We start from the raw sequence: 21,707 nt of genomic DNA, 5'->3' as shown, positions 1-21,707 counted from the left end.
CTTCATGTTCTGTGTCTCCCTCTCTCGGCCCCTCCCCAACTTGCACTGTGTCTTTCTCTCTCACAAATAAATAAATAAATAAATAAATAAATAAATATTAAAAAAAAAAAAAGCAGAAAAGTTCTTAAATTTTTTAAAACTTAGAAATGTTATTTATATGTATATAAATACATATATTTATGTATTATCGCAAGCAAGTGAAGTTGGAGGTGGGGGGGGGGGGCAGAGAGAATCCCAAGCAGGCTCTCCACTGCTCAATGTTGGTGAAATCATGATGACCTGAGCCAAAATCAAGAGTTAGATGCTTAACCGACTGAGCCACCCATGCACCCTGGAAAAGTTCTTAATCTTGACTAGTCTAATTCATCTATTTTTTTCTTTGGTTGTTTGTGTTTTTGGTGTCATATTTAAGATACCACTGCCTAGGGGCGCCTGGGTGGCTCAGTCGGTTAAGCGTCCGACTTCGGCTCAGCTCATGATCTCACGGTCCATGAGTTCGAGCCCTGTGTCAGGCTCTGTGCTGACAGCTCAGAGCCTGGAGCCTATTTCCAATTCTGTGTCTCCCTCTCTCTCTGACCCTCCCCTGTTCATGCTGTCTCAAAAATAAATAAACATTAAAAAAAAAAAAAAGAAGAAAAAATAAAAGATACCACTGCCTAATCCAAAGTTATGAAGACGCGCATCTATGTTTTCTTCTAAGATTTTTTTTAGCTCTTAGGTTTGGGTCTTTGATCTATTTTCAGTTCATTTTTGTATAAGGTATAACGAAGGGGTTCAATTTCATTGTTTTGCATGTGGATATCCAGTTTTCCCAGTACCACTTGTTCAAAAAATTATTTGTTCCAGGGTGCCTGGCTGGCTCAGTCAGTGGAGCATGTGACTCTTGATCTCAGGGCTGTTAAATCTGAGCCCCACATTGGGTGTGGAGATTACTTAAAAATCTTAACAACAACAACAAAAAAAACATAAAACATTTGTTCCTACTGAAAAAGTTTTCTTAACTAATGAGCATATACTATCTTTATAATAAAAAAATGTATATGTATACTTGCACTCATATTTTATAATTTATTAAAATCATGGTAGCATAAAATAACTAAATAAGATTAAATAACCTGCTGAAGATTAACCTACCATAAGAGAAACATTCAGAGCAGTACCTCTCCATGTGGTACCTTTACCTGGTCTGCTCTTCCTGGCGGGCCTCAAGTTGTTAACTTTTTAAAGATTTTAATTTAAAAAAATGTTTTTAATGTTGACTCATATTTGAGAGAGAGACAGAAAGAGACAGAGCGTGAGTGGGGAAGGAGCAGAGAGAGAAGGGGAGAGAGAATCCCAAGCAGGCTCAGCACTCAGCACAGAGCGCAATGCGGGACTAGATCTCACAACCATGAGATCATGACCTGAACCAGTCAAGAGTCAGACACCTAAATGACTGAACTATCCAGGTACCCCAAGATTTTATTTTTAAGTAATCTCTACACCCAACGTGGAGCGTGAACTTACAACCGTGAGATCAAAAGGCACAAGCTCTACTGACTGAGCCAGCCACATGCTCCAAGTTGTTACCTTTCATAATCAAAACTCCCATTGTCTGAAAAATCTATCTTTCAAGCATTCTGTGTTGCTCCAGGTGATAGAAATTTACAAAGAGTAAGATCTGTTCCTTCTCTCCAAGAGTTCAGTTATCACAAGTGACAGACCTATAAGCAAAAAATTATAGACATCAAGGGCTAGAGGAAAAAAGAGAAAGAGAGAGAGAGAAAGAATGAACTGTCTCTAGCAGGGAGAGGAAAGAAAAGGATTTCATCAGAGAAGGCCTCCAAGAATAAGTGAGTTGGCTCACCAAAGATGAAGAAGAGGAGTGAGCTCTGAGTCAAAGACCAGAGAACTAGCGGACTCCATAGGAGGAACAGCCAGATTGGGTGCAACTTTGCTCCTACCCCCCAATACACACTTGCTCCCAGTGTCAAGCAACTAATAGTAGCAATAACATCTACTCCAGAGTGGGAGCAGGGAGTATGGATGCTTGGGCTGAAAAACTTGGCAATGTCCGGAAGGATTGGTGAAAACCTAACGGAGTAGAGAGTTCCCATACCTAGACCAGCTCTCGGCTAACATTTGCTACCTACAATTCCGTTTCTCGAGAGAGGAAAGTCTAAATACAAAGAGCAGGAGTACACACCCAATAAGTACCAAAGATTTCAGAAAAAGCTAATCTGATAAAGTACCAAGCTCAACAAAGAAAAGTAATACCCAGAAGAAGTGGGTGCAAATAAAACAAAGGGGGAAAAAATAGTGAATTTAAAATACAGAAGGTGAAAGGACAATTTTTAAAAATCAGATTTCATATTCTGATTATTAAAATAAAAAGCTCATTAGATAAGCTGACCTGGAGAAGAGTTAAACTCTAAAGAAAAATCCAGACACCTAAGAAAATAAAACAGCAAACCAGAGACTGGGAGAAAACTTTTACAAAACATGTAACCAACAAAGGACTTCCTTGCCCCTAGAATTAGCAAAGAACTCTTACAACAAATTTTTTTTTTTTTTAATTTTTTTTTTCAACGTTTATTTATTTTTGGGACAGAGAGAGACAGAGCATGAACGGGCGAGGGGCAGAGAGAGAGGGAGACACAGAAACGGAAACAGGCTCCAGGCTCTGAGCCATCAGCCCAGAGCCTGACGCGGGGCTCGAACTCACGGACCGCGAGATCGTGACCTGGCTGAAGTCGGACGCTTAACCGACTACGCCACCCAGGCGCCCCAACAAATTTTTTTTTTTTTAATGCACAAGAGTTTTGAAACAAAACTTCATCAAAGATGTAAGGATTGCAAAAAATAAGCTCAAGAAAAGGTGCTCAACATCACTAGTCATCAAGGAAGGGCAAACCAACACCACTAGCTCATGCCCACCAAAAATGCTGGAAAACTTTAAGACTGACATACCAAGTGGTGGCTCAGGAGTGGAGCAACTGAACTCTCGCACACTGCTAGTAGGAGTATAAAAGAAATAAAAGCCCTATTTTATAAAAACAGTTTGACAATTTTTTGAAATTAGCAACATACATCTATGATAGGATCCAGCTAATCCGTTCCTAGATATTTAACCAAGAAAAATAAAAAGCACATGTTCAGAAAGTAAGGTATATGGATATTCATAGATGCTTTATTTGTAATTATTAAAAAGTACAAGCAATCCATATGCACATCAACGAATAAGTTAATAAGTAAATTCTGGTATATCCATACAATGGAATACTATTCTTAAACTATTTCTCAAAATAATCATACTAAATGAAACAAGTCATCCCCTTCTTGCACCCACAGAGTATAAACTACATTCCATGTTTTTAAAATTTCATAAAATACAGGGGCGCCTGGGTGGCTCGGTCGGTTAAGCATCTGACTTCGGCTCAGGTCATGATCTCACGGTACGTGAGTTCGAGCCCCGCGTCGGGCTCTGTGCTGACAGCTCAGAGCCTGGAGCCTGTTTGAGATTCTGTGTCTCCCTCTCTCTCTGCCCCTCCCCTGTTCGTGCTCTATCTCTCTCTGTCTCAAAAATAAATAAACGTTAAAAAAAAAATAAATTAATTAAAAAAAATTTTTCAGAAAATACAAACTGAAGTGTCAAAAGCAGCTCTACTTTTGCCTGGAGACTTGGGAGGTAGAGAGAGAGGATCAATTACAAAGGGGCAATAGGAAATTTGGGGGGTAATGATTATGGTTGTTATCTTGATTAGTCATAGTTTCATGAGTACACTATTGTATACACATATATGCCAGTATATGTCAAAACTCAAGTTGTACACTTTAAATATGTACAGCTTACTATATGTCAATTATACTTCAATAAAGCTGTTTAAAAAAACAAATACAGGAGGGGGCCCTCGGTGGCTCAGTTGGTTAAGCATCCGACTCTTGGTTTCAGCTCAGGTCATGATCCCACAGTTCATGGATTCAAGCCCAGCATCAGGCTCTGCGCTGACAGTGTGGAGCTTACCTGGGATTCTCTTTCTCTCTGCCCCTCTCCCACTTTCAATTTCATTCATTCTCTCTCTCTCAAAATAAATAAATAAAAACTTAACAAAAATTATTCCCAAAAACAAATAAATAACAAAAACAGAAGACTAACCTAGTGAATCGGCCAGCTAAGGAAAAATTCAATGAGCTAAAAGATCAAGCCAAGATTTTCTACAACAATCCCCAAAAGGAGGGAGGGAATGTATGGAAATTGTTGAGATATGGGGGACAGAACCAGAATATCATCAACAAATCTAATAGGAATTCCATCAGAAAAGAGAAGTGAAAGAATGCTCAAAGAAGTAACAAATTTTGTCAAAGAAGTAACTGGAAAAGACTGAAAAATGCTGGAAAACATCCAATACCTAGAAACATTTCAGAATACCAACAAGAGGAAATTTCTTAATGCTTCTAAAAAAATAAAACAGGCTGTACCTAAGACAGAGAACTGTAATTGAATCTTCTTGGCCAAAAATGAGATATATTCCAAACTGAGGAAGAATGATTGTAAACTAAAAGATCAACCAACTAAATAAACAAAAGGACATCTCCAGACATACAAAGACTGAGAAAATTTACTAACCTCATATCCTAACTGTAAGAATTGGTTATGCAATACAAAAAACTGAAGGGCAATAGCAAAAAAACTGCTAGCAATGCAAGTGTCCTCAAAGCAAAGAAATAAAACATAATGTATGGAGAACTATAAACAGTTATTAAAAAAGGAATGAAACAGATTTCAAAAACTCCAAGTGGAAAAAAATCTCAAAATGATATATACCACATACTTAAATTTAAAACACTCAAAAGAATTATATTTTTATAAATATACACAAAATAGAGTCTTTGTTAATGGAACAGAAACTTGCAAATCAAATTCATAAACAGCGGTGACCTCTGAATAAGGGAAGAAGGGTTCAGGATTGGGACTGGGGATGTAGCCAAGGAGGATTTGAGTTCTAGCACACCATCATTCTTTTCTTTTTTTGAAAAACAATTTATTTACATAATATCTAACTTCACAAAAAGAGGACAAAGATCATAGACTGAATTCCAAAATAAGTTAATTGTGTATTTCCATTTTTTAAAGTTTTCTTTAAAAATCTAAGAGGAATACATAAAACAATGGTGAGCAAAGCAACCAGTAAGACTTACTGGCAACATCTAAGTGTTGATTTTAATTTCTTTTCCTTTTCAGGTTTGAGGAATAATTTAGATAGAATAACTTTTATCAATTTTAACTGTATAATCCCAGTGAGTATTGACAGTTGCATAATCTGTGAAACTACCACGAAAGATACAGAACATTTCTATCACTTCCAAAGAGCCCTTGTGCCCCTCTGCAATCCACACATCATTTGCCAGGTGAGCAATGATCTCCTTTTGTCACTATATTCATTAATATTTTATATAAAGTTAAAAATTTTAATTTGTTTAAATTTAATAACAAAATCCAAAAATATGACAAAGAAATTAATAGTCAAATAATAAAAATTCTTTTTTTTTAATTTTTTTTTTTTTTTACATTTTATTTATTTTTGATAGAGAGAGACAGAGCACAAGTGGGGGAGGGGCAGAGAGAGAAGGAGACACAGAATGGGAAGCAGGCTCCAGGCTCTGAGCTGTCAGCACAGAGCCCGACCCAGGGCTCAAACCCACAAACCGCAAGATCATGACCCGGGCCGCTTAACCAACTGAGCCACCCAGGCGCCCCTAAAAAACATTCTTAAAGTGAGTTAAAAAAATCCACTGAATGCTATTAATGGAAGAAACCTAAAATTACACCTAATGGTTGAAAACAAAGTAGGTCTTGCCTAACAAAAAGAAATCTAGATGTAACATTATGACTCTAAGCAAACTAGAATTCAAGTCAAAAAGCATGAACAGTACAAACATGTTTCTTATTAATAAAAATACAAACACATCAAGAAGATGCAGCATAACAACCATGAGCCTTTGTGATGCTAAATCGCTTAAAATATGTAAAGCAAAGGCAAAATTACAAAATTACCTCAATCCTATATAGAGGTTTTAACATAGCTCTCCCAAAAATCCACACATGAAGTAAGTAATAACAAAAAGGACAGTAACTATTTTTAAAACACAACTAACAGTTACCTAATATATGCAGAACTTTTGTAGCCACCAGAAAATAAACTCTTTACAAACTTGCAACACTGTCCCTAAAGGGATCATGACAAGTTACAAAACACAAAAAAACCCAAATTTATAAACTTAAAAAAAATCAAAGCCACATTCTTTAAAATTTAAGTAAATATATTAGAAATTAAAACAAAAATTTAGAAAATGGATTTCTATTTAGTCCTTGGATTAAAAAGACAAATCTGGGATGCCTGGGTGGCTCAGTCCGTTAAGCATCTGACTTAAGCTCATGTCATGATCTCACCATCTGGGGGTTCCAGCCCTGCATCAGGCTCTGTCCCAACAGCTCGGAGCCTGGAGCCTGCTTCGGATTCTGTGTCTCCCTCTATCTCTGCCCCTCCCCCTGACACTCTCTGTCTCTCTCCATCATCAAAGATGAATAAACGTTAAAAGAAAAAAAATGAAAAAGAATGCCTGGGTGGCTCAGTCAGTTAAACCTTCCAACTATGGCTCAGGGCATGATCTCATGGTTCATGAGTTCTAGCTCCCCGTCAGGCTCTGCACTGACAGCTCAGAGCCTGGAGCCTGCTTCGGATTCTCTCTCTCTCTCTCTCTCTCTCTGTCTCTCTCTGTCTCTCTCTCTCTCTCTCTCTCTCTGCCCTTCCCCTGCTAGTACTCCGTCTCTCTTTCTCTGTCTCAAAAATAAATAAAACATTTAAAAAATTAAAAAAAAAGACAATGAAACCTGAAATATTCAAAATTCAAAACAATAATATATTCAGAGCAGAAAGCAAACAAAAATCCTTACATTCATTCACTAAAACACAAGATTAACAACAACAACAAGCCAGGTTTTAATTCAAGACTAAAATAAATTCAAGGAAAGGGAAGAATAAAGATGAAAATAGAAATGCAAAAATATTTAACTTGATCAGTAAAACCAGTTTCAATTAGCAAACTTGAGAATAAATGAAATACGATTGTTTTAGGAAATAAACATTTCCAAATCAGAAGTTTTTACAAAAAATAAACAGAGCTCTACCCCTAAAACACATACACGTCCAAATGGCTTTAACTGTTCTCTCAATTTTCAGAGAATAGACTGTTTCTACAGATAAACTATATTTTTAGTATGCCCTGTAAGTTACCTAAGTGTTTTGTTGTTGTTTTTTAAACTAGGCTTCATGCCCAGCGTGGAGCCCAACACAGAGCTTGAACTCACCACCCTGAGATCAAGACCTGAGCTGAGATCAAGAGTCAGATACTTAACCGACTGAGCCACCCAGGCACCCCTACTTTAAGGCCAGCCTATGTGATACCAAAACTGGACACTCAGTATCCACACAAATTTCACCACTTTATTTTTTATTTTAGAGACAGAGAATGCATGTGCATGAGGAGAGAGGCAGAGGGACAGGAAGTGAGAGAATCTCAAGAATCAAGAGTCAGATGCTCAACTGATTGCACCACCGAAGAGGCACGCCTCACACATGTATTTTATTTTACAAACGCTCACATACAGCTTACATACTACAGTGTGATAAGGACACAGGAACAGAGACACAAATCAACAAAATCCAAGAAACGATCCGTAAGATGAAGTTTTGTATGTAAGAAAGTTGGCAATTCAGATCAGTGAGGAAATGATGGATTATTCAACATATTTTTGGGGTAAGTGATTAGGAAGAGCCCATTAAAAGACTATTAAACTTCTGGTGGCTCAGTCAGTTAAGCGACCGACTTCGGCTCAGATCACGATCTTGCAGTTTGTGAGTTCAAGCCCCACACCAGGCTTTACGCTGATGGTGCAGAGCCTGCTTGGTATTCATTCTCTCTCCCTCTGCCCCTCCCCAACTTGCGTAGGTGCTCTCTCCCAAAGTGAATAAACTAAATAAATTATAAAAAAATGTTAAATCTGTGATAATGTTAATGAAAAACAAGTATTTTTAAATAAACAAATTAAGAGGCGCCTGGTGGCTCAGTTGGTTAGGCCTCTGATTCTTGGTTTGGGCTCAGGTCATGATCTCACAGTTTCCCAAGTTCAAGCCCTCCCCTGGGCTCTGGGCTGGCAGCTGGGAGTCTGCTTATGATTCTGTCTCTGCCCCTCCCCCACCTGCACTGTCTCTGCATCAAAATTAATTATTTAATTAGACAAAAGGGAGCAAAGAGATGAGGGATTGTAAAAAAAAAAAAAAAAAGGAAACTGGGCAAACAAAAATATGCTCAGGTGTAGTTATCAGAGAGATTGCAAAATAAACCAACCAGATGTTACCTTCCCATCAAACTGGCAAAAAAAATTTTTTAAAGAGTAATAATATCCAGTGCTCAGAAAGTTGAAGGGAAACTGGTCCATTCATCCACTGCTGGTGGAAGTATAAATTGGTACAGCTTTTTTGGAGGACAGTAAATGTTAATATAAAAATTAGCATATACTAGGGCACCTGGGTGGCTCAGTCATTTGAGTGTCCAACTCCATTTTGGCTCAGGTCATAATCCCAGAGTTGTGGGATCAAGCCCCACACCAGGCTCAGCAAGGAGCCTGCTAAAGATGCTCTCTCATTATCTCCCTCTGCCCCTCTCCCACACTTGTGCCCTCTCGAGTTAAAAAAAAAAAAAAAAGCATATATTCCATTACCATAAAGTGGCATATTCAGTATCTAGCCCAGATAAATTGTGGCACACATACAGAGCAGCAATTTTTAAGAGAAATACTGGAAACAATCTCAATATTCATAACAGAAAATATATGTCTTGGATATATATCTCTCCACTATGGATTATACAATGATTCAAAGGAATGAAATAAATACTGACATGGAAACACAGTCAAATCACATTAAGTGACAGGGGAAGGGAGAAAGCAAGTTTAAAAACATACATTCTTCCTATTACTCATGTAAAAGTGGAAAATTACTTATTCCTACATATTCCATATATATACACATACACAAATAAGTATATACATATATCTAAATGCACTGAAACAGGACTAGTAGGAAAACTGGTAAAACAATCATTAATCATTCTCTATAGGAGAGACTCCACAACTGGTGGAAAGCAGTCAGGAGAAACACATAAATGTATTCATATATTTTTTTCTTTAGTATTTATTAGCATTGTTTATACATACACAGTAAGGTCAAATGTCAATGAACATCCAGAAATTCACCTAGATTCTACCGTTAACATTCTACTATATCTTGTATCTATTCACCACTTATTTTTTAAAAGCATTTCAAGTTCTAGACGTCAGTATGTACACTTCAGTCCTAAACACTTCATCATGCATAATAACTAAAACAGAGGGGAAAAATTACACTTAATGAAATACACAAGTCTCTAATGTGCCATTAGACAGGTTTTGACCATCACAGCCAAAGAACAAATAATCCAAAAAGGGGCAGAAGACATGAATAGACATTTTTTCTAAAGAAGACATACAGGTGGCCAAAAGACATGAAAAGATGCTCAACATCACTTATCCGGGAAATGCAAATCAAAACTACAGTGAGATATCACCTCACACCTACCAGAATGGCTAAAATCAACAACACAAGAAACAACAGGTGTTGGCAAGGATGTGGAGAAAGAACCACCCTCTTGCACTGTTGGTGGGAATGTAAACTGGTGCAGCCACTCTGAAAACAGTATGAAGGTTCCACAAAAAGTTAAAAATAGAACTACTGGGGTGCTTGGCTGGCTCAGTCGGTAGAGCATGCAACTCTTGATCTCGGGGTTGTGAGTTCAAGCCCCACACTGGGTGTAGAGATCACTTAAAAGTAAAATCTTAAAAAAAAAAGAAAGAAAAAGAAAAAGAAGAACTACCGTACAATCCAGAATTGCGCTACTAGGTATTCACCCAAAGAATACAAAAATACTAATTCAAAGGGATACATGCACCAGAATGCTTATAGTATTATCCACAATAGCCAAGTTATGGAAATAGCCCAAGTGTCCTCCAGTTGATGAATGGATAAAGTAGTGTGGGTGTGTGTGTGCGCGTGTGTACACACACACACACACACACACACACACACACACACACAGAATATTAGTCAGCCATAAAAAAGAATGAAATCTTGCTATTTGCAACATGGATGGAGCTAGAGAATACAATGCTAAGTTAAATAAGGCAGTCAGAGGGGCGCCTGGGTGGCGCAGTCGGTTAAGCGTCCGACTTCAGCCAGGTCATGATCTCGAGGTCCATGAGTTCGAGCCCCGAGTCGGGCTCTGGGCTGATGGCTCAGAGCCTTGAGCCTGTTTCCGATACTGTGTCTCCCTCTCTCTCTGCCCCTCCCCCGTTCATGCTCTGTCTCTCTCTGTCCCAAAAATAAATAAACGTTGAAAAAAAAAATTTAAAAAATAAATAAATAAATAAGGCAGTCAGAGAAAGACAAATACCATATGATCTCACTCATGTGTGGAATTTAAGAAACAAATGAGCAAAGGAAAAAGAGAGACAGACAGAGACAGAGAGACAGACAAAAGACTCTTAACTACAGGGAACAAACTGATGGTTACCAGAAGTGAGGTGGGTAGAGGGACTGGTAAAACAAGTGATGGGGATTAAGGAATGCACTTGTGATGAGCACTTGGTGTTGTATGGAACTGATGAATCACTGTATTGTACACCTACAACTAATATACTATATGTTAACTAAATTTTTAAAAATTTTTAAAAAGGGGGGGGTTGTTTGACAACTACATTCTGTATGATCCAAGTCCCTAGTAAGATACAGAACATTACCACCATCCTATCAAGTTCTCTTGTGCCCCCTCCCAATCCCCACAACCACCACCTTAGAGGTAAACACCATTCTGGGCTTTTTTCCAGCAATTGCTAAGTGTTGCTTGCTTTAGAATTCACATAAATGAAATCATATAATATGTGTTCTCTTAGGCAAAGCTTCTTTCCTGCCCAGCCTGACTGTGAAACTCATCCATGTTTTGTGTATCCATAGTTCGTTCCTTTTTATTGTTGGATAGTATTCTGCTGTTTGGACATACCAGTTTGTTTACCTACTCTCCTGCTGATGGACGCCTGGAGTGTTTCCAGTTTGGAGCTACTATGAATACTCTTGTACCAGTATTTTTGTGAACTTATGTTTTCATTTCTCTTGGGTAAACACCTAGGAGTAGAACTGCTGGGTCATGGAGTAGATGTGTATTTACTTTTATAAAAAACTACCAGACCTTTATCCAAAGTGGATATACCATGTATTACATTTTAAAAATCATTGCTGTTAACAGTGGTTACCCAGGAAAGAAGCTGAAGAAGACCGTGGACTTACTGATTATTCACATCTGTATTGTAAAAATTCAACCAACAGGGTTACTTTCATTATATAAAAAGAACAAAGCCAAGAGTCTACATCTAATACCAGCCCAGACTTCTTGAGTTAGCCTACACTGACACTAACTTCTAAAGAGGTCAGCAAACCACAGGTGCTGCCTGTTTTTATAAATCAAATATTGAACCATAGCTAGGTCCATTAGTTTATACATTGTCTATAGCTACTTTCAAGCTACAATAGAGTTGAGTAGTTGCAACAGACACCAGTGGGCTGGCAAAGGCTAAAGTACTACCTGGTCCCTTAAAGGAAAAGTTGGCCACCTCTTGTTCTAAAGCATTTACATTTTTTTTTTTTTCATTTCAAAATGACATTTGAAACTCTCTCATTCAACTTTTCTCCTACAGAAGAAATTAAAACCAAGAGATTTTAAATGGGTTATCTAAGCTTAGCTGGATGTGTGGAACCAAAAATTAGGTCTATATTCTGAGTCCTAGTTTGGTCATCTCAGAATACTGATATACTTCTAAGGTTCATGAAGTAAAAAAACATATATGCCCACAGGCTCACTTTTACTACAGTGCCCTATGTGGAAACTTCAAAATGAATTACTTTAGTGGGGCAGAATCATGGTAAGTTATGGGGAATTATGCCTTTATGTACAAGTATCTCCACGAATAAGACTTTCACAGTGTGTAGCCATACTAGCCCAACAATACTTTCAACTTTAGCCCAAGGAATAGGTGAATCTCAAGATGAAACTGATTAAATGACAATTTGTGCATCAAAAAAAAAAAAAAGGTAAGTGCTTACTATTACTATGTGCCAGATGCTACAGGGATGTGCAAATGAAATCCTGATGTGTGAGAACATCTAGTTAGTAAGAGCAATGTACATAAACAACTATAATCCAGGATACAAAGTTTTAGGTGTTACAGGAGATAAATGTGGTATTATTTTCATCTGGGCACATCAGAGAAAGCTTATGACAGCTGCTACTCAAGCTAGATCTGTGAAGTAGGAAAGAATTTTCGATGCAGAGATGAAAGGGCATGGGGGAGGGAATGAGCAGAGCATTCCAGACCAAGGGCCCTCAGATCCACCCATTTGGGCTATGACATGTGGTATATGTAGAGTACGGTGGGAAATGACAGGTTATAAGGTTGGAAACTTAGTTCTAACCCAGTATGTAATAAGCCCGGAATGCCAGGCTGTCTGGAAATTATTTAAACTTTCTGAAAACAGTGGGGATCCAAATACAATTTTAGGGTATGGGAAGTAGCATGATCAAAGCTGTAGCCTTAAAAATAACCTGACAGCAGTGAAGTTGCAGTGGTTTAGGTCACAATGATTCCAACTGATTCCTTGGGTTTTTCTGGAGATGCATCAGAAGTTATGAGCTTCCCCAAAGTCAATAACACTATAGCTTTTTTTGTTTTAAGAAGCAGGTAGAAGCTGTAAAGCCAATGGTCTATTTGAACTTGGAACAACTTTGGAAAAGTTATGAAAGCTCTTCATCTGGTGCTTTAAGTTTTATTTTTTTAATAGTTTTTTTAATGTTTATTTGAGAGAGAGAGAGAGAGAGAGAGAGAGAGAGAGAGAGAGAGAGGCAGGCAGGAGTAAAGAGAGAGAATCCCAAAGCGGAGCCCAATCCCACCACAAGATCATAACCTAACCGAAATCACAAGAGCCAGATACTTAACCGACTGAGCTACCCAGGTGCCTTCATCAGGGAATTTATAAGAAAAGGTACTACCAGACCCTGATACAGTGGAGACAGGGTTGATGCAAGTGTTAAGGACTATGAAATTTGAAACAGGTGGTTAGTATTATGAAGCTATGAAAACAGGCACCCTGCACCCCCTCTGAATGTGGGTTTTCATAAGATATGGGGATGGGAGAGGAATAGGGCAGAGTAAATTAATTCCTGAATTAACTGTAGTAGTGGCAATGAGGATGTGGGTCACAGACTTAAGAGACATTATAGAACTGGCATGACTTGGACAGGCTTAGAGCCCAAATGACAAAAAAGATAGTGACCTTCTTTTCAAAAATTGCAAATACAGGAGCAACTCAGAACTTCAGTAGAGGAAGGAAAAAAGAGCTCTGTTTGCAAGGTGACATATAAGGTAATTTAGTTACAGAGTTAGTCAAGATATCTAAGCCTCTCTCTCTCAAGGTTTATGGGATATGCAGGATGCAACTGTATCTGAGAGAGATGTTAACCAGTAAGTAAAATGTGTGAGTGATCTTTGCAGTTGTTTTATGAGACTGCCAGGGAAGAAGATGAAGAAAAAACAAGGCCAAAGACAGCACCTGAGAAATACACGTTTAGGAAACAAGGTAGAACAGACTAGAGTGTATCAGGAAAATGATTATGAGAGATACTGGGGGAGGGGGGTGGTAAGGGCACACAAAGGGCAACTATTTATGGGCCAGAATCTACCAACAGAAATGTACCTTATGCTGGGGCACCTGGGTGGCTCAGTCCATTAAGCGTCAGACTCTTGCACAGGTCATGATCTTGTGGGTTCAAGCCCAACATCGAGCTCAGTACTGGCAGCCCAGAGCCTGCTTGGGATTCTCTCTCCCTCTGCCCTTCCCCCACTAGCTCTCTGTCTCTCTCAAAATAAATTAACTTAAAAAAAAATTTTTTTTAAAGAAAAGTACCTTTGGATGAGGGTGAGTCATACCTTACTATGGCATCAGCAAAATACTAAGAAGTCACAAATAAGAGCCAGTCCACAATCAGTAACAAAGTTTAAACAGATACGTGGGAGGCTGCTAAGTCAAAGGATTATTTTTAGAAATATTATTTGTAAAGCACCCTGCAGGACGCAGGACATTACTGTTAAATAAATGCCCATTAAATCTGAGAAAAGTTAAAACACACACACACACACACACACACACAGGTCTTTATGCAGGTCTCATAAGAGCAGTATAAAAGGTTAAATAGAGCAATAAAGCAGGAAGCAGGAGACCTGGATAATCACCTTGTTTCTGTTATCCTAATCAGATGCCCCACTCAGGCAGTCACAAACTCAGCTGAATCTTCAACAAGAAAGTTAAGTGGATGCTTCCTCTGAACTTCTATGAAAACACAATGCTATTAAAAAGGTGGGGGTGGTAGGGGCACCTGGCTGGCTCAGTCAGTTGGGCATTCAACTCTTTATTTATTTATTTTTTAATTTTTTTTTTTTAACGTTTATTTATTTTTGAGACAGAGAGAGACAGAGCATGAACAGGGGAGGGTCAGAGAAAGGGAGACACAGAATCGGAAACAGGCTCCAGGCTCTGAGCTGTCAGCACAGAGCCCGACGCGGGGCTCAAACTCACGGACCGCAAGATCATGACCTGAGCCGAAGTCAGCCGCTTAACCGACTGAGCCACCCAGGCACCCCATTCAACTCTTGATCTAAACTCAGGTCTTGATCCCAGGGCCATGGGTCCGGGCCCCACACTGGGCATGAAGCCTATGTTAAAACACACAAACAAACAAATAAACAAAACGGGGGGTGGGGGGGGGGGTAGTGGGATGCCCAAACATGCGGGAACCTTTATACTATGATACACCAATACCAAAACAGTTTTTAAAATGTTGTAAAAGACTAATTACATGGGAACACTTCATAATAGAGCTCACTCATTCAACTTATTTTTATTACCTTCCTACTAAGTGCTGGGCAAAAGGCTCAATGTTAGGGAATCAAAGACGAGTAAATAAGAATGTATAGTCTAGTAAACAGGCAACACTACTACATAAAGTCATAAATGCTATAATAGAAAAAAATATTGTGGGATACACAGGCACTTGATGCAGTCTTAAGGCAAATAGGCATTCAAAGATGTGTACCAGAGATCAGGCTATCAAAGCTGACATCTGAATACCCAAGCCAAGGTCAAAGAGAGAGATTCAGAAGCTAGGAAACAGGCCCAGAAGGGGTAGAGAATGGTAGACAGAGAAATAAGTCAGCAAGATTATAGTGTGTGTGTCATACTAAGGAGCCCCCGAGGACAATGGAGATTTATTTACAAGAAGTGTACTGAACATTCCACAGTCCTATGAAACATCCAATTGAAGATTTCTGACAGGCAGTTGGTTATATTAATATAAAAAAAAACCATACAAACTAGGGATGTAGATATGGAAGTCTCAACATAGAATAACTGAAGACACCAGAATACATAAATTCTAAGAGGAAGTGTGAACACTTCCCACAGAGGTGATGGAGTGGGGCAAGGTTATCCCCAACACATAACCCCAAGGTTATGCCCCCAAGGTGGCAGAGGAGTAAAAACCATCCCCTCAAACATCAAAAGTTAAGATAAAACTAGCTATCTAAGTGTATACTTAAATTTTTACTTATACATAAAAAAAAATTATTTACAAAAAAGAAACAGACTATTAAAATGTTAATAGTGCTTATTCTAAGTGGTTAAAGATTACAGATTAATTTTACTTCAAAATTAATGCAATAAATGCATAATTCAAAAATAATAAACTTATCTTTCAACGTTAAATGTTTCTCTTTCCATTACACGATTGGTCCTTAAACACGACAAATCATGGAAATATTGTGACTAAAGATAGAAAGATTTTTAAACTTCTTTTAATGTAATTAATTCTACAGATATAAATTCGAAAGTCAGTTTCAAAGAATCAAATTTTGGGGGTAGAGGAAGGTTGGTCTTTAACAATAGTAAAGCACATACTACTGTAATTACAACATCTAGAACATAACACACAAACTTACCCCGTCCCCTCCCTTCCACTACCAGTCCAGGAAGTGCTGTCTCCTGCTGGGTGATGGCTCATTATGCCTCTGCTGCTGCCGCTGCCACACCCACCACTGACCTTCATTTATAGCCTGCACACAGGGTAAGGCAAGTCCTGTTACTTTCCCAACAGCGCACATTTTTGTAAAGTTTCTTTAGTATGTCACACTCCACAGGACAAAGAACAACATCTTACAAAACTATGTGATACTGGGAAAATAAACACACTTGCCTTCTCCCCTACAGTCAGACACCCAAGATGGGATGGAGTCTGATCTCCAAAGCAGAGCATTTACTGAGGCATGACCCAGAATGGGAGCAGGTGACTGAGAAAATGGCACTTCGTAGATCTATAATAAAAGAAAAGATACATGAACAAAACGTAGATGTTAATACTTTTGGTCCAGAATCCCGAGTATGCTTGGAAATCAGTAACTCAAGTTTTAAGTTAATATTAATATAGAGCATCTACTGACAGCCCTCAGATAATGAACTCCAAAGAAGCCCACAGCAGATGTCGTTAAATGACATCAAGTCACAGCATAGTTTAAAAAGAAAAAAAAAAAAGCCTCTGGCCTTGGAGGTAGTTTAAAGGCCAAGGATTCTATCGCTGAGTAAATTTGGACAAATCAGATCTACAAGTTCAACTTTCTCACCTATGAAATGAGGACATAGGGCTACATTAGTGGCTTTCAAGCTTTTTTGACTGTGAGCCACAATAAGAAATACATTTTACTCAAGGTATCTGTATATATAAAGTACAGAAAAGTTTCATGGAACATGTTTCCTTAGAATAAACTTATCAGGCAGAATAAACTGGTATTTTTACTATCCTATTTCACTATTAAAAATTTTTTTTTTTACATTTATTCATTTTTGAGAGAGAGAGACAGACGGAGCACAAGCAGGGTAGGGGCAGAGAGAGAGGGAGACACAGAATCTGAAGCAGGCTCCAGGCTCCCAGCTATCAGCACAGAGACCGACACGGGGCTTGAACACACAAACCACGAGATCATGACCTGAGCGGAAGTTGGATGCACAACCAACTGAGCCACCCAGGCGCCCCTCTATTTCATTATTCTTAAAAATGTTAATTGCAACACATGGTCTGTTACAGTTTAAATAATAGATGATTTCTAAGCTATCTTTCACTCTAATTATATTTAATGCATTTAGTTTTAGTATTTGCAACATAAGCCACAAGATGCTATTTTTTTGTCCAGTTTCATACATGGCAACTACTAATTCCTGATGTGTCATTACTGTTCAGCATAAGAAACCAGCTCTAGGTATACTTTGATCATCTACATAGTGCACTTCATTTTAGAAGGTTGTTGTGAAAATCAACTGAAGTGATTTTATATCGGCGAGCATTTTGAAACTGCCAAACATACAAGAAGCAACTCAAAATCTTTCATATAGAAGCACCTGGCTGGCTCAGTCAGTACAGCATACACAACTCTTGATCTTGGGGTCATGGGTTTGAGCCCCACATTGGGTATAGAGATTACTTAAAAAAAAAAATAAAATCTTAAAAAAAAACCTTTTATATGGTCATTTAAAATAAGACAATGTGGGGCGCATGGGTAGCTCAGTCAGTTAAGCGTCCAACTCTTAGTTTTGGTTCAGGTCATGATCTCACAGTTTTGTGAGTTCGAGCCCCACATCGGGCTCTGTGCTGACAGTGCAGAGCCTACTTGAGATTCTCTCTCCTGGTCTCTCTGCACCTCCCCCAATCACGCTGTGTCTCTCTCACAAATGAATGAAGTTTTTAAAAATATTATAAAGACAATATGGAATAACCTCCAGTATTTTTCTCTATCCCCAGTATAAATGCTAAAATTGCTCTTTAAATGAGTGCTTTTAATATATCCCACGCATTGAAGAACCTCAAATTAGATGGGATAAATGTACTAAAGACTTCAATGTAAAAAATAAAATTAGGAAATATGTTAAATGAATGTCTTTATAAAATCTTTGAGGTAGGGGCGCCTGGGTGGCTCAGTCGGTTGAGCGTCCAACTTCGGCTCAGGTCATGATCTCACAACTCGTGAGTTCGAGCCCCACTTCAGGCTCTGTGCTGATAGCTCGGAGCCTGGAGCCTGCTTCAGGTTCTGTGCCTCCCTCTCTCTGCCCCAACCGACTTGCATTCTGTCTCTCTCTCACAAATAAATAAACATTAAAAAAAAAAAATCTTTGAGGTAGAGAAGGCTTTTTTCTATAGGCCAGCAGACACTGCAACTTTACCAAAGTCAACCCAAAAAACAAACACATAACCATCTCCCCCCTACCCTACAATGAAATTCAAAAGCAACTAGAAAAAATTTGCAAATGAGTTTCTTAAAAAAAAAAAAAAAGTAACTTATTTCCAAAATGTAAAGGGTACACATATTAAATACAACCTAGAAATTGCACTAGTAGAAACATATATCAAGAAATAAATTTGCAGAAATGTACATGCAAGGCTGGAGGGAATGGGCGGAGGAGAGACCAGTACATACGATAAAGTACTGGTTAAAAAAAAAAATCAGGAGTTACTCATATTTCCCTGGGTATCTCCCATGCATCCATAAGATATACATGTTAATCAACATGTTTGCTTTAAAAAATCATGGTAGTACATGGACCTATATAATAGAACATTAGTGAGCTATTAAAAATGATGATACGGATTTTTATTAACATGGGAAGGTGCCCACAATATATTCCAAACACTATAAAGCAACACTTATTGTAGGATCTCTTTTTGTTAAAAAAAAAAAAAATTGACATTATACCCATTTAAGTCTGGCCAGATATGTATCAAAAATATTAACAGTGGGTATCTCTGTGGTGATGAGATCAGGCAGCTAGCCCATACAGTGCCTTTCTAAGAATTAGAACTAGAACAAGATACCCTTTTCTCTAGGCAGACTCCCCACGCTCAAGGGTACACAGCCTGGAGAGTGGAGTATGGACTTCAGCCTCTACACACCACACCTACATATATCCTTAGAGAGATGCCCTTATGTTGGGATAGGATTATGGATGGCAATTTATGCCATTTTGCACTGGTTTACTATTACTCCAATAAACGCAGAAATGTATTATTTGTTGATAAGAATAACACTTATTTTGGAGCGTCTGAGTGGCTCAATTGGTTGGGTGACTGACTTTGGCTCAGGTCATGATCTCACAGTTGGTGAGTTCGATCCCTGCGTCGGGCTCTGTGCTGACAGCTCAGAGCCTGGAGCTGCTTCAGATTCTGTGTTTCCCCCTCTCTCTTCCTCTCCCCTGCTCATGCTCTGTGTCTCTCTGTCTCTCAATAATAAATAAATGTTAAAAAAAATTAAAAAAAAAAGAATAACCCTTATTTTCAATTTTGAATAAGTCTCCCTTAATCCTTCTAAAACGAATCCCAACTTTACCTGTAGTACTGTAACTCTTATATAATGCCTTTACACTTTGACAGTTTGTGCCTATTATTTACTTAAATACATATACTCAATAAAATCTCAACTTCAACATCATATAAATACAAAGGTTAGGTAAGAAGTACTACCTGCATTAAGAAATGTCATTCTACATAAAATGAAGGTACTTATTACTGGAAAGAAGGCACTGAGGGAAGTAGTCTACAAAAGTTAATCCCTCTCCACCACTCAAAAATTCCTTCAGCAAAATGGTAGCACATTCTAGAAGCAATAATTGTTCACCACTTTTCCCCCATTTAACTCCGGATGCAAGATTTATTTCCTCTTCACATTAGTGGGTTCCCAAAAGACAGCTATCTAAATAAAAATCTTGAGTGTTAGTTAGGCAAGGCATCTGTAAAATAATAAAACTGCTGGACTAGGATTAAAGGACAACTGGGTTCTTTTCTTGGCTCTGTGGAATATGTAATTTTACACAAAGCAAAATCACAACCTCTCTAGATCTCATTTTTCTCATCTCTAAACTGGGGGTTGGGCTAAAAAACCTCCAAGGCCCCTTTCAGCTTGTGATAGGACTTTAAGCCTCCTTTCCACTCTGGAGGAGCCAATTTCAGTCAAAAGCAACAGTTTATTTTTTGAGTCATAGCTAATTTACCCTCTCCCTGTTTCTCTTAAAAATGTCGTGCCCAAATAGTTCTCAACTCTAGAAATTTATTCTCACTCAGAAAAAAAAGGTCAAGACCTACTAACAAGGTGTTCTTTAAAAGGCAAAAACAAAACAAAACACTAGTGCTTATTCAATATAAATTATAAATTAATATAAATTTTCGGAAAGCAAAAACGCACCCTAAAGCAGCACTCCACTGGTGGATGGCTTAAATATGCCTTTTAAAACAAAGAACTCATACACAGAAAAACTGCTAACATACACAACCATCACATGTTTTGAAGGCACAAAAACTGTTCCCCCTGGGATTTACTTTCCCCAAAAGAAGCCTCTCTGCCAGGAAGAAAAGGTCTCTAATTAAAAAGGAATTAGGCAGGAACCAACCCTTTTAATGGTCTTTTCACTGTCCGAATTCAAGTGCATTTGCGTGTACCAAGTACTTGTGTGATTAACTAACCGCGGCACAAAGATGCAACCCACACACTTAACACTCACTCACACTCTTCCGACCGGGGTGGCAGCGTGGACGAGTCACAAGATAGCGGCGAGAGTGGAAATTTCCTCTCCCCGGGCGTGGGGCAGGGTCTGGCTTCCCCGAACCGCTCGGCGCCACCGGCCGCCTCAGCCAGGGCCTCTCCCGGACCGCGCGCTCCGTACAAAGGAGGCCCGGGCTCTCGGCTGCCGCACGCTCGGGACTCGGCTCCGGGCAGGGGTCCCCAGCCTCCGGCGCCGCAGGCCTGGGCAGCACGTGCGCCCCGCTCCCGGCTGGGAGGAAGGAACCGGCGCGGCGCGGCGCGGCCCGGCCGAGGCTGCCCGCGGGCCCGGCTGCCTCGGGAGCGAGCGGCGGCCCGCCCGCCACGCTAGAAATGAATGGGGCCGCGCTGCCCCTCCTCCGCCACCGCCCGTACGACAGTCTGGCGGCCCGGGACGAACACCGCTGTGGGCGGCGGAGGCTGTGGCTGCTCTGGGGGCCCCCGCGCGGGGAGCCGCCTCCCGCCTTTCCTTTCCCACCCCACCCCGCCCGGCGTCCCCCGGACCGCTGCCGGTCCCGGCGCCCAACCGCCGCCCGCTCACCCCAGCTCTTGGCGGTGCGCCCCAGGAACTCTCCGGTGGTGGGGTTGTAGATGAAGAGCTTCCACTCGGCTAGGCTCTGGTTGAAGGACTTCTTCTCTTTCTTCGTCATGGTGCGTGTGCCTACGGCGAGGGGAGCGGCGGCCGCGTGGGTGGAGGCGGCGAGGAGCGCGGAGGCGCGTCCCGCTTCAAGCGGCACAGCCCGGCGACGGCGGCGGAAAGCGGGACGGCAAAGGACACCTCCGCGCTGCGGTACGCACTCGAACCTACTGCGCCGCGCTAGCCCGGCGGCCGCTCGGGCCGCGGGAGCCTGACGTCTCCGCCCGCCGCAACCAATCCGCGCGCCGCTCGGTCCGCGCC

The 21,707-nt window shown here is 39.9% G+C and overlaps 1 protein-coding gene across 1 annotated transcript in view; it reads right to left on the bottom strand.

Annotated features, from left to right (window-relative positions):
• Positions 1 to 21,707, bottom strand: part of ATP1B3 (ATPase Na+/K+ transporting subunit beta 3) — a 47,059-nt gene extending 25,352 nt beyond the window's left edge. The window contains exon 1 of the mRNA XM_047875428.1: positions 21,351 to 21,707. Coding sequence (XP_047731384.1) covers positions 21,351 to 21,459 — 109 coding nt within the window. The 5' untranslated portion in view covers positions 21,460 to 21,707. The remainder of the gene's footprint in view (positions 1 to 21,350) is intronic.

Source organism: Prionailurus viverrinus, chromosome C2 (genome assembly GCF_022837055.1).
Source record: "Prionailurus viverrinus isolate Anna chromosome C2, UM_Priviv_1.0, whole genome shotgun sequence".
In the NCBI taxonomy this organism is placed as follows: domain Eukaryota; kingdom Metazoa; phylum Chordata; class Mammalia; order Carnivora; family Felidae; genus Prionailurus; species Prionailurus viverrinus.
This window is presented reverse-complemented; position numbering and strand designations above follow the sequence as displayed.